A 17,686-nucleotide genomic window follows, 5' to 3' on the forward strand; every position below is an offset into this window, starting at 1 on the left:
TTTACGTTTAAGATAATTGAATGTAATGTACACAAATTAACAAGAAGCTTAAAAGTAGCAATTTAATTTTATACAACATTTAAATGCTAAAAATGCATTGCCATAAGTGAAGTTTATTTATAAACTAATTTTGAGAGGATCACATGCTTATGATTGCATGCAGCCGGCCACACAATATTCAATTTATGATTCATCAATCAGACGATTCCTAAACCACTAAAATACCAAGTGTGCCGCAAGCCTGCGTTTGAGTGAAGGTCTCGGACGTTAGATTGCCCCCTGGGGGCTGGCTGCAGTAGAAGTCAAAAAGCCCGCCTCCTCCGTGTTAATGAAGGAGACTTGAGCCCAAATAAAAAAAAATATTACACTTGCAATAAAATGTCCCGAAAGATGGTTCTGGTCGATTAAGGCACTGGTTATTGTGCTGAAATAGGTGCAGATCTTCATTTTTGTAAACAGTTTGTTTTTAGCAGTAATTTAATGCTGGGTGTGTCATCGTGATTGACAGCTGTGATTGACTTCTTGTACTGTGATTGATTTCTGTGTTATTTTACCATGACAAAATGAGTTCAGCAGTAAACTATAGTTTCTGACATACATGATCCTGGTGGAACACTGTTTACTCACTAAGGTCTGGGCTTTTTTCGGGCTTTATTAGTTTGCTGATACACGCCTAACCACCCAGATAGCAAAATACACTCGAGCCAGTTCCAGCTAGATTCTAGCCTGCCGGAGACTTACCTCTCAGAGCTCAGACTGACTACCTCTGCTGGACCTACTCCGGATGCCTGGACTCACTGCCCGATTTCAGCCCGAGTCAATCGAGCCAGATGCGGCAGCCGAGCTAGCCGGCGCTGCCGCATGCGAGCCGGAATCAGACCGCGACGCCGCGAGTAGGATATGTGCGCTGCGGCCTGGAGCTGACGCGATTAAATATATAAAACCCTCATATTTGTTAACGTTATTACATCCATTTGTGTTGATATGACAGCAAACGCATGCTGAGAAGTTCGGGGGGCGTGGTTGATTTTACATAAAGCGTTTGGTTGGAAGCTCGACTCCGCTCATTTTCGCGGCTCCTCCTCTGGCTCCATCCGACAGTCCTTCTGCGCATGTCAAGGCTCCAATTTCAGCAGTCTTTTGCGACAGTTTGTGCCCGTCAAGCAGGCGTTTTGCCCTCAAGGCGTTCAATGGGAAAAGGGGCTGTCGCGTCGTCCATATTTTTTACAGTCATTGTAAAATACCCTAAGCTCCATTTGACACCCATCTTCGTTTTGAAGAATCTCCCCTTCCACCCCTATTCCTCCTATTTTCCTAGATGGGTGGTTAGCACTGTTGCCTCACAGCAAGAACGTCACTGGTTCTAGTCCTTACCAAGCCAGCCCATGTTTTTATGCGGAGTTTACACATTCCTTTCGTGCTCACGTGGATTTTCCCCGGGTTCCCTAGTTTCCTCCCACAAAACAGTATAACTTAAGTTAATTGACTAATCCAAATTGGCACCATAGACATACTCCTAAGTAGTTATCGCTTAAGAGCAATCACTATCTGTTCATTAGCCACGACCGCAGGGGAGTTCTCGAGGTCTACCTGAGCTAAAACTCCTCTCTAACCTTGCAAATGGGAGAGAGCCCCAGGCTCGAGGATCTTATGAGTTCAGGGCTCTCTCCCGGGACAGCATGCCAAACAAACTTTATAATCAATCCTCACCTAAGTGTAACATTTGAAACATTGGTAACACACATGAATTAACAAAGAGTAAATACAACTTTAGTAATGTTAATATTTATTCAATATAAACTTTCAATTTAAAATCTACATAGGATACATGTTGATAAAGGGTTTGTCGTTATTATTCTTCATTATTAGCCATTTTATAGACTATATAATTATGCATTTGTGTTATTTAACTAAACTCAGTCTATTTTTGAATAGTTCAAATGCCCCCAGTCATAAAAAGAGCAGGTTGCAAGGTTTACGAGGACATTGTTTCAAGAGTTCACACTTAGCTGATGATTGGTAATAAGCTAGTCTGGCATGCTGTCCCGGGAGAGAGCCCCGAGCTCATGTGAGCCTCGAGCCCGAGGCTCCCTCCCGTTGCAGGGCGAGAGCGGAGTTTGAGCTCGGGTAGATCTTGAGAACCCCCCCCTCCCCTCCTGCTGCATGAGGGTTGCTAAGGTGATGCGTTGCTGACAGAATTGAATCGAATTTGGTGCTAATTTGGTTTAGTCAATTTACTTAAGTGTCATGTTTTTGGGAGTGTGGGAGGAAACCAGAGGACCCGGGGAAAACCCACGCAAGCACGGGGAGAACATGAACTCCACACGAAAATGCTGACTGTTTGGGTAGATGCCCGAAGCGGAGGCATTTTGCTGTGAGGCCGCAGTGCTTGCCACTGGGCCGCTGTGCTGCCCTGTAGACAAAAGAGGAGGAGAAGGGGTGGAAGGGGGGATTCTTCAAGACGAAGATGACTAAAGGTAAGGTGTTTGGTTATTTATACTTTGTTAGGAATAGTCTGATTGGTGGTTCGTACATTAGCTTGACTCGGGGCCAGCCGTGTCAATCATAAGCACGTGATCCTCTCGAAATTAGTTTATGAATAAACTTTACTTAATTGTAATAACACGGATATGGCCTAGCTGTACTCTGTTAAGGTTGTTTATGAGGAACATAATTCTTCATCATTTAAAGCACTTAAAAATCATACTTAACTTTTTTTTCTACATTCATATTAAGCCACTGGCTTTCTCTGAGGGTTGCGTGAAGGCCATATATAAATGTATATTTTCTCTGTATTAAATACATTGTGTCTATCCTCATAAAGCATATATGTACATCATCTGACAAAAGTCTCGTTGTCGATCCCAGTTGTAAGAGCAACAAATAATAACAACAAATAATACATTTCTGTGCTGAATCATCTGTTGAACTGCATCCCAATCATTACCAATACTGCAGAAGACCTACTGGAACCTGCATGGAGCCAAGATTCTCACAGAAATCGAAGTAGCTTGGTGAAAGAGAAATCATGGTTTGGGGTTACATTCAGTATGGGCGTGTGTAAGAGATCTGCAGAGTGGAAAACAACATCAACAGCCTGAATTAACAAGAATTTTGTGCTGCCCATTACATTACAAACCACAGGAGAGGCAAATTCTTCAGCAGGATAGCGCTCCTTCTCATACTTCAGCCTCCACATCAAAGCTCCTGAAAGCAAAGAAGGTCAAAGTGCTCCAGGATTGGCCAGCCCAGTCACCAGACATGAACATTATTGAGCATGTCTGGGGTAAAATAAAAGAGGAGGAGAATCCAAAGAATGTTGATGAACTCTGGGAGTCCTGCAAGAACGCTTTCTTTGACATTCCAGATTATTAAATTCAAGCTAAATATTGAAAAAAAAAATTACAACCTACAATTTTTTTTTTTTTTTGCTTCTCTTGATTTTTCCTTTTTTTTTTTAAATTTGTAATTAATATTTTTTCTATAACATATACATTTGGTTGTGCTAGTGTTTGGACCGTTACCGTAAGTTATTTTGTTAGATAAGCTCCAGATTTGGCTTCAGTACTAACTAATCTAATGTAGATGCACACATATAATATTATATAGCTTCCTAATAAAATATGAATTTAAAATAGAGATTAATGTGGGGTGTACTTAAATATGCTAAGCACTGTATTCTGTTATATAAAATAATCATAACTGTGCATGCAGTAAAAGAAGCTTTAGGGTTTGTCCACACAAACACACATCTATTTTCAAGATTGTAAATAAAGATATTTTTTTTTCCTTCCTATGTTTTTTTTCTACTCAGCTCGTCGTTTGACTTTAAATAGGGCTTCTGGTATATAAGTGTGTGGTTTCTGAGGACGTGACGTGTGTTTTGGGAAGGATTGTTTCTGGTCATGGCAGGTGCTTCTGGGATCCAGAAGTGTTTCAAGAAGAGGCCCAAGAATTTCTCCTTCTTACAGCCACTGGAAGATGGTGTCCTCTTACAGGACACAGCAGATTCCTGAGTGTGTGTGTGAGTGTGTGTGTGAGAGGGTGTTGCTAAATAAACCTACAGGACTTTAAAGATGTCCTGTCCCACGTTTGTTGGTATGAGCCCGTGAGCATATAAACATAATTCATAAACAGAATAGAACGTTTTAGGCATGCATGTGCACTGAGCAAACACACATGCAAAACCACAGAGCGATAAAGAGTTGACACAGACATGGCCATAGAGAGCTTCACACTTATCTAGAGCGCTTGTCATGTTCTAACAGCTTTATTGCACAATAAATTCTCCTCTAGTCATGCATTCTTCAGCCTACTTTTTTAAAACTGTATCGTTGTATTCACATGTTGTTCACTCATTATGACTAATCACTTTGCTTTGCTTATAAGCATCTGCTGAAATATGACACATATGGCAAAAGATCTGATAGTATTTGTTGCATTAAAAATATTTGCATAATTTTGAAAAGTATATTTGAAAGCATCGGATGCTCTGATAGAGTCACTTGTACCATGAAGCCAGTCATTTTTCAGTGGTTTGAGCATTAATGTTATGCTGTGGTTCTTTTGCAGTTTATCATAGAGGACATGAAGCAGCACCAGACCAATAAACACAGTAATCTCCACCGAGAGGACCAGCACATCACGGTGGAGGAGCTATGGAGGGGCTGGAAAATATCAGAAGGTAAAGACTTAATGTGTAGAGATGCTGCGGTTTATACCACAATAGATGAATTTTACATAGAAGGACAGATTCATTATTAACAAGCAAACAATTGAAAGGTGAAATTGTTTGAAATTACTGAGCAGCATGCATCTAAAGCTAGTATACACATGAAAGTTCTTTAAGTATTGAATTAAATTCATTAAAGGGAAAGTTTACACAAAATTAAACTTGAGGTTGGGATTTGAATAAATGTTTACGTAAGTTAATGTTTTCACTTCCTTTTTTACCTACACCCACTGCATTTTAAAAATTTAAAAAAAATAAAATAAAATCAAAATTAAATAGCAAATCAAATCGAAGTCGATATCGCAACATCTGTTAATAAATTGCAACAAGATATTTCCCCAAATCACACAGCCCTAGTTTTATGTTCAATCTACTTAAATCAGTTATGTTAACATAATGTATTTGTGTTGGGACAATATAAATGAATTGTGTGCAGCCCTGCATTTTTTACAGTGTAGTGATGTCTCAAATCCAGGAAGAATAAGAATGAGCTTTATTTGCCAAGTTGCACAAAAATAAGGAATTTGTTGTTTTTAGGAGTTATTGCCACATGAGGGCAGAAAAGACTTTGAAATAAGTGAGAGAATAAATGATAAGAAATAATATATTGGGGTTTGTTGTAGGCCTTAATAAGCTGGGTTGGGTTTAGGGTTGGTGCAGGTGTAGACATTAGTAAAACAACTGGTTACTGTGAGGTTGGGTTTAGGGTTGGTGTCAGTGTACATGTTAATAAAATACAACAGGTTACTGTGAGGTTGAGTTTATGGTTAGTGTCAGTGTACACGTTAATAAAACACAACAGGTTACTGTGAGGTTGAGTTTATGGTTAGTGTCAGTGTACACGTTAATAAAACACAACAGGTTACTGTGAGGTTGGGTTTAGGGTTGGTGCAAGTGTAGACATTAATAAAACAACAATTTGAAATTGTTGCAAATTTATTAAAAATAAAAAACCTGAAAAATCACATCTGTATTCTCAGCCTTTGCTCAATAATTTGTTGATGCACCTTTGGCACCTTTGACAGCCTCAAGTCTTTTTTGAATTTGACGCCACAAGCTTGGCACACCTGTCTTTGGGAACTTTTGTCTATTCTTCAGAGTGACCGACGGGTTATTGATCACCTCCCTGACTAAGGCCCTTCTCCCCCGATCACTCAGCTTAGATAGCCGGCCAGCTCTAGGAAGAGTCCTGGTGGTTCCAAACATCTTCCATTTGTGGATGATGGAGGCCACTGTGCTCATTGGAACTTTCAGAGCAGCAGAAGTTTTTTCTGTAACCTTCCCCTGCCTTGTTCAATTCTATTCAATTCAGCTTTATTTGTATAGCGCTTTTACAATGTAGATTGTGTCAAAGCAGCTTCACATAAATAGTCATAGGAACTGGAACAGTGTAGTTCAGTTTTTTAGTGTTTAAGTTCAGTTCAGTTCAGTTTAGCTCAGTTCAGTGTGATTTAATCATTACTGAGAGTTCAAACACTGAAGAGCAAATTCATCGATGCGTAGCTCTACCAATCCTGAACCATGCGAGACAGTGGCGACAGCGGAGAGGGAAAAAAACTTCACCTGATGGGAGTGAAGAAAAAAAACCTTGAGAGAACCAGACTCAGTTGGGCACGACCATTTTAATTTCTCCGCTGGCCAAAAGTCTTGTGCAGGGCTTCAGTCGCCGTGGTGGAGGCTGGAAGCTGGCCTCAGCGAAGACTTGTCTGTCCCTGGAGCGTCGCTGGAATCAGACACATGTTCTCCACTCCCCACGACAATCAGCGCAGCAGCAGCTCAGGATATGGCCTGGTCCCGGATATGGAATCCTTGTGCCTCGAGACAATCCTGTCTCAGAGGTTTACAGACAATTCCTTTGTCTTCATGCTTGGTTGTGCTTTGACATGCACTGTCAACCCTGGGACCTTATATAGATAAATGTATGCCTTTTCAAATCATGTCCAATTAACTGAATTGACCACAGGTGAACTCCAATTAAGCTGCTGCATCTCAAAAATGATCAGTGGAAACAGAATGTGCCTGAGCTCAATTTAGAGCTTCACGGCAAAGCCTGTGAATAGTGATTTACATCTGATTTTTCTTTTTTATTTTGATTAAATTTGCAAAAATTTCAAAATAACTCTTTTTTCACATTGTCATTATGGGGTACTGTGTGTAGAATTTTGAGGAAATAAATTAATTGAATACATTTTGGAATAAGACTGAAACAAAAAATGTGGAAAAAGTGCAGTGCTATGAATACATTCTGGATGCACTCTAGGTATAGACATTAAAAAAACACAATAGGATACTGTGAGGTTGGGTTTGGGATTTGGGTAGGTGTTGATGTTAGTGAAACTCAACAGAAAGAAAAAAAAGGGAAAAAAAGAAAACGTTAATATTCGATAAAATTTGTATGTAAAATAAAAACATGTCATTGAATTGTTTGAACTGTTTCCCAGTAGAGTAGCAGCTGGAAGGGCATCTGCTATGTAAAAACTATGCTGGATAATTTGGTGGTTCATCTCACTGAAGTGACCCCTGATGAATAAAGGGACTAAGCTAAAGCTAAATGAATGAATGAACGAATGAGTGAATGAATGAATAATTGAATTAATAATTAAATGAATAATTGAATGAATAAATGTCATTGACTAGGCTTACACACACAGGTCTAAACAATGATTGTATGTTTCCCATTGAGATTTTTATATAAAGTGATGGCAACTTACAGCTTCACACACTGTTGAGGTTCTGAGATGAAATCTGAGACACACTGGCTTGCTCTGTTGTGCAGATATTACACAGCAAATGCACACTGTTGTTTGGGTCTGATTTCATTTCAGCGGGAGTACGACATATAATGGTAGAGTCCCTGAAATATGAGCAGCATTGGATTTGTTCACAAAAGCAATTCATTTCATTGTGGTGGATAGCCAAGTGTGCAACACTTGTTTGAGTCCACGCTTTTCATATAATGACAAGCTGAGAGAACACACTGTACTCTGACATCTGGAAACATAGGGCCACTTGTGAAACCTTTTTTATTTTATATGTAAAAATAAGATAAAATTAATAATTCACTTTAGATCTGGCAAGTAAAGCAAATACAAATGTTAAAATTGTGACAAAGGTTGCATTGGTCTCCTAATGTGTTATTATAGAATCGTTTGAACTGATTTAATGCACTAGCAGAAAGAGCTCCATGTGCCCTCATGATTAGCTTTGATTTTTGATTGATTTGCCGTATCACGTCTGGTATGAACAGACAGATTGCTTATTTCTGGAATACTATCACATCGTGTCTTGTAAGGACATGCTGTTTGTAAAATATAACCTTCTAACGTTTGTTGCATATTAATGCTACAACAGGATAGGACAAAAACATGAAAAATATACCTTTAATAATGTGTGACAGGATCATATCTGATGTACTTTTGAAGTCAGAATGATTAGTCCTGAGCAGATTTTTTTTTTAAAACAGTTATAAACATAATAGTTTTAATAACTCATTTCTACTAACTGATTTATTTTATCTTTGCCATGATGACAGCTCATAATATTTGACTAGATATTTTTCAAGACACTTCCATACAGCTTAAAGTGAAATGTAAAGGCTTAACTAGGTTAATTGGGTTAACCAGGCAGTTTAGGGTAGTTAGGCAAGTTATTATATAACGATGGGTTGTTCTGTAAACTATCGAACAAAAATACAGCTTAAAAAGGCTAATAATTTTGAATTTTTTAAAAATTAAAAACTGGTTTTATTCTAACTGAAATTAAACAAATAAGACTTTCTCCAGAAGAAAAACATATTATCAGACATACTGTGAAACTTTCCTTGCTCTGTTAAACATCATATGGGAAATATTTAAAAAAGAAAAATAATTTCAAAGGGGGCTAATAATTCTGACTTCAACTATATATACAGTTGTCAACATTTAATGTGGATCGAAATTTTTTTTTTAAATTGTCCCAACAACAAGAATGGACATTGTTCAAAAGTCTTAGGACAACTCTGATGAAAGGTGATGATCCACATCAAATGTTGACTTCTGTATATGTATAGACCATTTCAATGTGGTAATGTCATTGACCCATAAACATTTCCTGCTTGTTATCAAACTATTTCATAACTGTAACAAGAGACAGTTCAATCATATTTCACGTTAAAACAGCTCTCATAACATTATGTATTAATTTGTGGACCTTTTTGGATTCTCAGAAGCTATGGAAATTAAAAAAAAAATGTTAAACAAGAAATACATTATGATTAGGACCATTGTTATTGTTTGTATGCCTCACATTGGTCTATAGCAAGCTAAAACCAATTTAATATTAGTTTTACTTTTTTATGTTTTATCAATAATATATAAGCACAACAGCTGCCTTTGCTTACATTTATTAGATGTAATTAAAATACAGCTTTTCAGTCATTGAATGTCAAGGAAATTGTTATTAGGCTTAAACTGAGGAACACTGTCAATATTTACACTGTTAAATTTCACTGGCCAGAAGTTGCAGCGATGCTTTTTATTCTCTGAAATAGCATGAAACGGTTATGTTGGTTATAACAAATAATAAGATATATAGTATTGAATATCAGGCATCACAGTGGTGCAGTGGGTAGCACGATCGCCTCATACCAAGAAGGTCACTGGTTCGAGCCTGGGCTGGGTCAGTTAGAATTTCTGTATGGAGTTTGCATGTACTCCCATTGATGACGTGTATTTCCTTCGGGTGCTCGGGTTTCCCCCACAAGTCCAAAGATATGTGGTATAGGGGAAATGGGTAAGCTAAATTGTCCCAAGTGTATGTGTGTGAATAAGAGTGAATGGATGTTTCCCAGTGATGGGTTGCAGCTGGAAGGGCATCCGCTGCGTAAAACATATGCTGGAATAGTTGGCGGTTCATTCCGCTGTGGCAACTCCTGTTTAATAAAGGGACTAAGCCGAAAAGAAAATGAATGAATGTACTGAATATCACATGCTATCACATATTTAATATATTATTGCTTTACACAGCCCTACAGTAGTTCACACTGTCATGAGAACAACATATTCTGAATGAGTCACATGTGGGCAAAAAATAATTAAATTAATTTAAATAAAGAGCGATACAGTGGCACAATGGGTATAAAATCAAATACAATAAAATAAATATATTCAAAATAAAATACATTAAAATAAAATAAAATAAAATTATAAACACCTTGGATTAGGGCCAGGTAGACAATGGCAACAGCACTAGAGCTTCACAAACTAACATGAATTTGTTGTGAGTGTTATCTAGAAAAATTTGAGATGATCCACAAAGCATGCTGATATTTAACACAAGACTACTTGACATCTGTACAAAGTGAGAATTGATTTCACAATTTATTTTTCGTGACCAGAATCTATAATCATTTTGCTATTTTTATTATTACTATTATTATTATTATTATTATTATTATTATTTGATGTTTCAGCCAGATTTTACATTATCAGTGTGGCCTCAAACATATGAAAAATAATGTTCTGTCTTATGTGAGTTATTTCGCTAATCTACACTGTTAAAAAATCCATAATTTAATGGTTTATTTGCGGCAGCTGGGGTGAATGTAACAGTAAAATAACGACTGTTAAATTACAGAAATGTACCGTAAAATAGCAGACATTAAATTACAAAAATTTCTTTCAATTAAAATTTCTGGCAATTAAAAGTTCTGTAATTCTACATCTGTTATTTTACAGTACATTTCTGTAATTTAACGGCTGTCATCTTACCGTTATATTCACCCCAGCTGCTGGAAATAAACAGTAAAATTATGGATTTTTTTTACAGTGTACATACAACAAAGGCAAAATATCGAAATACTGAAATTTTGATCTCATGAAACATCTGTTTTGACTTTTGTGTGTTAAGGTGTTACATATTTATAAGCATGCCCAACGTGTCTTAACACTTTCTCTCTTTTTCCTGGTCAGTGCACAACTGGACACTAGAGGATGTAGTGGAGTGGCTGAAAGAGTCCGTGGAGCTTCCTCAGTATGAAAGAAACTTCAGAGAGTTTAAAGTAGATGGCAACACGCTACCTCGGTAAATGCACACACGTCAAGGACTTTTCCATTGACTTAATGAATAATTCACCCAAAAGTTATAATTCTGCCATGATTTAACCAACCTCCAATTGTTCAAATCTTTTATGAATATCTCGAGTTTAACACAAAGAAGATATTCTGAGAAATGCTGTTTGCTTTGACCCATTTTTTTCATAGTAATTTGTAAGAATTTTATACTTATTTGTATAAGTCTCAGCAACCATCATTCTTCAAAATATCTTTTGTGTTCAACAGAAAGAAACTCATAAAGGTGTAAAGAGGGTGAAGAGGTCATTTTCATTTTGTTTTCTACTCCTTAACCTTCTAACAGTTTTTTTGTGACATTTATTATGAAGAAGTGTGTTAAAACCTACTAAGGAATTGAAACTCTAAAATGTTAAGTGTTTGTTGATAATTTTATGGTAGCACTTTATTAAGTCCTGTTTTACTGGTAGAACATACTTATCAGTCATCACATAAAAACTAAGTACTGTCCCTAAGCGTACTGTTCTGGTAGCACTTTCATTTACAGTCCTGTTTCACTTTTACATACTATACACTTAACATTATCATCTCATGTATTAACAATATACAATGTCTAAAACTATCTCAGAACCTAACATTGACCCTAGTTGTTACCTTATTTTATCACTGATGTAAATACACTGTAAGTACACATCACATTACAATGCACAGGTTCTACCAATTTAATGTAGCTAAAGAAATCATCATTTCATCACCTTCCACTTGTGTTGAACACAAAAGAAGATATTTTGAAGTATGTTTGAAACCTGAAACTATCAGGGTTCATACAATCATGGAAAATATGGAAAAGTCATGGAATTTTGAAATGGACTTTTCCAGGCCTGAAAATGTTTTGGAAAAACAGAAAAATTCACAAAGTTTTGGAAAAATCATTTAAATTAGTTTAACAAACATCTGCATAGTTGAATTAGGGCTGCACGTTATTGGAAAAATCTGACATTACCATGTTTTTTATTTCTGTGATGTATATTGGGATGTCAATACAATTTCACCAGCTGATTTAACAGCTCTATTTAGATTGATTGGGGGGATTTGGTCAAGGAGTGAATCTCGAATAATATATAACAAATGAATTACAAATATCTTTAAATAAAATATAGCAAAGATAAAGTTTTTAGGTATTGACTATTCAGGTACAAATATTGAATAATCACCAGTGCATAGTCTTATTGTATCTTATTTAAGCTTTATTAATTTTTTATTTCTTGTAGATAAATGTTTTAAAATTTAAAATATAGAAATGTTCACACAGTCACAGGCCTTAAAGGGACAGTATATTCAAAGATTAATGTACTCACTATTTACTCACACTTCACTTGTTTTAATACTATGATCATTTTTTAAATTAGGTTATTTTTGTTTTCATTTGAAAACAAAGCAAACTCATAAATGTTTGAAACAAGTGAAGGGTGTAATAAAAATGCTAATTTTGGGGAGAACTATCGCTTTAAAAATGCATGCAGATGATAAACTTTTACTCCATTATTATTAAACTTTATAATAAACTATAATCCCAGCATTGCATATCCTGCGATGTGACTATTGCGGTTGCTTACATTGTGAGATCGATGCTGAAACAATATATTGTGCAGCCCCAACTTGAATATAGGTTCGTTGTCTTTACTTTTTTCCTGCCCTTGGCCTAAAACCTGCTCTCACATTGTTAGTGCTGTGTAAGCATTATTAAAATTGTACATAGATATAAAACAAATGTAAATAAAATAGATAAATGCATTCTATAATATGCTGTGATAAATTTAAATGTTATTTTTTTTCTTAGTATTTATCGTGTATATGTAGACATTACATGAAACATTATGTCATGAAAATGTACTTGAAAGTTCTGAAAAAGTCTTGGAAAAGTCATGGAATTTTAGTAGTAAAAATGTGTATGAACCATGAAAATACTGATTTGCGCAGTGGGAAAAAAAAAACAAATAAAGTCAATGGTTACATGTTTCCAGCTTTCTACAAAAACAAGTGAAGGATGAGTAAATATGACAGAATTTTAATTTGTGAGGGAAATACCCCTTTAACACTGTTATTACATACTTCAACGCATGGGTTTTAACAGCAGCACCTCCCCCTAGTGGCGCTGCTGTGTCAGTGCACAGACAGTGGGGACGTGCATGAGTGAGGGGTAAAGAAAGGTTTAAGGTGTCGAGTTTCCCCTCATGGCCACTTCTCCATGACTCATGAAATGATGTCACAGCACCAGATCACCTTTCACCTGCAGCTATGCCCAGTATGTGTGTGTGTGGCAGCACATGTGATCGTTCAGTCATCTAGTACGCACTTCTTAAAATTAGTTCTTTGAGCTTGAACTTGCCATTCACACACACACATAGACACACGCACACACACACAAACATGCAGTCACACAGACTTCTATACATACCAATTGATTTCACGGTTATAGGATAGTGCTGCACATACAGTTGAAGTCGGAATCATTAGCCCTCCTGAATTATTAACCCCCTGTACGTTTCTTCCTCAATTTCTATTTAACAGAAAGATTTTTGTCAACACATTTCTAATCATAATATTTTAATAACTCATCTCTAATAACCGATTGATTTTATTGTTATCATGATGACAGTAAATAACATTTGACTAGATATTTTTCAAGACACTTCTATACAGCTTAAAGTGATGTTTAAAGGCTTAACTAGGTTAATTAGGCAAGTTAGGGTAATTAGGTAAATCATATAACAGTGGGTTGTTTTGTATACAATTTAAAACCAATATTGTTTAATATTAACCTTAATATGGTTTGAAAAAAATTAAAAACAGCTTTTATTCAGGCCAAAAATAAACAAATAAATATTATACAAAAATTAAAATAAAGTGCAAAAAATAATAAATCTACAGATATTTTCATTAAAATGTTTACAGAAAAACACTGTTATTTTACAGACTTTTCCTAGATTATTACGATCAAATACGTTCAATAAAGTTACACACTAAGAGTTTTACAAAGAAACACTGTTATTATACAGACTTTTCCTAGATTATTATGATCAAATGCCATCAATAAAATGACTGCACTAAAAGTTCAAGAGAAAACAATGTTATTTAAAAGAATTTTCCCTAAATCATTGCGATTAAACACCTTTAATAAAATGCCAAGAAATGCTCATGATCGTAATTTAACAGTTTTATTTTGGATCAAAAAATTTTGTAAAAAACAACAAACGAGATAAAACTGATTAAAATTCTTACAACTTTAAAATGACAGTTGTTACATTTTATTAGTTAGTGTTTATGTAAAACATGTAAAGGTTTAAGTTATATGGAATGATTCAGTTACAGATCTTAAATGAAATGGAACTGTAACGTGAAGGGGACATTGATAAAGGAGTGCAGATCCAAATGCAGGTTTATTACACAGAGATGGTCAGGCAAATAACAGTCAACACAGGGGCAAACAGATGTAACAATATGCAGGCAATCCAGAGTCATGGTCAAATAACAGGCAAATGGTCAGTCCCGGCAGCAAACAACGTAAACGATTAACAAACAAAGCAAGAGAAAAGAAACACGTCATAAAGTTTACAGTAACAGTATAACAAGACTAAGCAATTGGTCTATGCTGCTTTTAAAGTGCATGTAATTAGTTCATAACGATCCTCCGACTGTGTGTGTGCATCGTAATAATCTAGGAAAAGTCTGTAAAATAACAGTGTTTTTCTGTAAACATTTTAATGAAAATATCTGTAGATTTATTATTTTTTGCACTTTATTTCAACAAAGACATTTTACCATAATTTTATGGTTTTTGTTTGGCAGCCGTAGCTGCCAGTCATTTGACCTTTTTTTTTTAAAGATTTTTTTATAATTGTTTTACAGAGCAAGTAATTACAATTTATTACTTTAATTTTACGTAATTTTAAATGTACTTCATAAAAAACAGGAAAAAACACCGTAAATAATACAGCAATTTCATTGTATAAAACAAACAAATTGCTGTAATTTGTCATTACTTATATAATACATAAAATACCAGTCAAGCTGTTAATTTACAGATATTGTTTGTAATTTTTAGGGATTTTTGAATATTATTTAAAATAACAGAAAAAATACTGTAGAGTAATTTGTCTTTAATGATAAAGTACCTAAAAATGAAAGTCAAACTGTGAATTTAGAGAGATTGTTTGTCATTTTACTAAGTTCTACATATAATTTTAAATGACAAAAAATGACTGTAAAAAATTTAGGGATATTTTCTGTAAAATTAGTTTTTTTTTTTTACAGTGTAGGAAACACTTGTAAAAAAATGTCTTGCTTTGTTAAACATCATTTGGGAATCGTGAAAGAAAACTAAATTCACAGAAGAGCCAATCATTTTGACTTTAACTGTTTACCCCTGTAGGCTTACTGGATACCCTTATTGTGTTTTGCATTTTAAATATCAAAGAAACTTTTTGTCTTATGAATCATGAAGCAGGAGACATTAGGGGAAACAGGCAGAGTTTGTGACCTATTATGACTTCTTCCTCTTGTTTTCTGTTACAGAATAGCAGCAAATGAACCGGCGTTTATGTCAATGCAGCTAAAGATATTAGACCAACGACATAAACAGAAATTAAACCTCAAAGCGTTGGATGCAGTGCTTTTTGGACCTCCACTACGTGAGTGTATTCTGCTGCATCAATCCCATGTGACTTTGCTTCATTGTAACAATAACTTTTGTCACTATTGACAGCAATGGAAGCTTTTGAGGTAAAAAGAATAGCAGTATGATAGGCACTACACTGACAATTGGGGTCAGTAAAATGTCTTGTTTTAGATAGCAATTAATACTTTTATTATGCAAGGCTGCTTTAAAGTAAAATGTTAAATTTAACTGTGTTAAAAAATGTTCAATTAAACGTTTGAATTTTTCAATCATACAAAACCCCTAAAATATATAGATCAGTTTCTATAAATAGTATTAAATAGCATAGGATGACTTCTGATCATAACTAATAATAATAATGATAATAATAATAATAATAATAATAATAATAATAATAATGTTAATAATAATAATGATAATAATAATAATAATAACTTATTGAAAGTATTACTTAAACACAAAATTGGTGACACATTATATAACAACGTAAACTGGATTAATGACTTGTATGCGAATGAAAATCCTGATTCGTCATAACAGGAATAAATAATATTTTTATCAATTGAAGTATTTTTTTTTATTTAAAAAAATATATTTCACAATATTAATGTTTTTGCTACAGTATTTGTATCATAAAATGTTTTAACTAAATTAAATAGTTGTTATCTTTAAAGAAACTATAACAATTCACAAAATTACAGTTTTTGCTATTTTTGATCACATAAATGCATAAAAAGAATTAGTTAATTAACAGTTTAATATTCATGGTTGTTTTTTATACTTATTTTATACATGTCTTTTTATTTATACTTTTGAATAGCAGTATGGGACTTTAACCCAAACCTAAAACTTTTATTGACATTTTTAGTATTCTGAAATGAGTCTGGGTTGGTCATGTAAATTGCTGTAGAGAAATGACAACATTTTCTGTTCTTTTATGAGTTTGTGGTAACACTTTATAATAACTAAACACTATGAATCAGCTGATAAGCAATGGTGTAAAGTAAACTCATTATTTGTTAAGCATTACCTCTACATTAATAGATGTTAGTAGGCAGTTTATAACTGCAGATACAAATCCTCTATTCTTGACTTATAAACACATTTAAAATCTGCTTAACAATTGTACAGTTCATAATTTGTTACTGATTAATTTTTCAGGACTAAATGAAGCATTGCATTATTTACAAATCATTTTTAATTTAAGAGTAGTTGTTTTTTTTTAAATCATTCCGAATGAGTTAGTAAATGATTATTAAACTATTAAAATCAATATTTATATATAATTTTCAGGCATAGACAAATAGTTATTTTGTATGTTAATAAATAGTTCATTAACACAACTTCATGCAGTTTTGTGACCTAATCTAAAGATCTAAAGTGAGGGCTATTTATGCTTCATGCCAAGTGACAATTACAAAAAGTTATATTCATTAGGAGTATAAGTACAAATAAGTACAAGAAGAGTTTGGTCGCATATTTAAACATGTTTAGCAATAGAAATATACTACATTTAAATTGTATTAGGTGTTGCAAAATGTTTTTAATCAATTTATTTTTCAACAGTTCTTGGTTTTTCATATTTAAAAAAAATGTATTTAATATTTTCCCCTTAAATAATTATTGGGGCATAGTACTAGTTTTTGCATCATCATCTTAAGTTATTTTGTTAAATGGAATATAGTATAAAACACTGTGCAATGAGCACTGTGTTATGGTGTGGTATTGACATGTATGGTAACTTCATTGAGATTGATTACAATATACAGGGCTCAGTATAAGTACATCCCTCACAAATCTCTCTTTTAAATTCATATTTAATTGGAAGCTACACAATATTATATTTGTGCATATACATTAGTTAGTACTGAAGCCAAATGTGGAGCTTATCTAACAAAATAACATACGATTAAGGATACAAAAACTAGTACACCCAAATGTATATGTTATGGAAAATATTAAATACAAATTTTAAAGGGAAGAAAAATCAAGAAAAGCAAACAATTAAAATAATTTAGTTGAAATTTGGGTAAGACTTTACAATAGGGTTCATAAGTTAATGCATTTACTAACATGAAGTAATCATGAACAACACATGTACAGCATTTATTAATCATAATTGAACATTTACTAATGCATTATTAACATCCAAGTCCATGCTTGTTGACATTAGTTTATACACCATGAGTTAACATGAACTAACAATGAACTACTGTATTTTCATTAACT

The 17,686-nt window shown here is 34.3% G+C and overlaps 2 protein-coding genes across 3 annotated transcripts in view; both read left to right on the forward strand.

The window, feature by feature from the left end:
• LOC147843244 (uncharacterized) overlaps positions 1-17,686 on the forward strand; it is a 1,033,179-nt gene that overhangs the window by 134,850 nt on the left and 880,643 nt on the right. The window lies entirely within an intron of this gene.
• stim2b (stromal interaction molecule 2b) overlaps positions 1-17,686 on the forward strand; it is a 119,971-nt gene that overhangs the window by 85,175 nt on the left and 17,110 nt on the right. For both annotated transcript variants that reach the window (NM_001435951.1, XM_087259658.1), the window contains 3 exon segments: positions 4,573-4,684; positions 10,681-10,792; positions 15,355-15,470. In NM_001435951.1, the coding sequence (NP_001422880.1) occupies positions 4,573-4,684; positions 10,681-10,792; positions 15,355-15,470 (340 nt within the window).

This window comes from Danio rerio, chromosome 7, assembly GCF_052040795.2.
Source record: "Danio rerio strain M-AB ecotype USA chromosome 7, GRCz13ab, whole genome shotgun sequence".
Taxonomy (NCBI): Eukaryota; Metazoa; Chordata; class Actinopteri; order Cypriniformes; family Danionidae; genus Danio; species Danio rerio.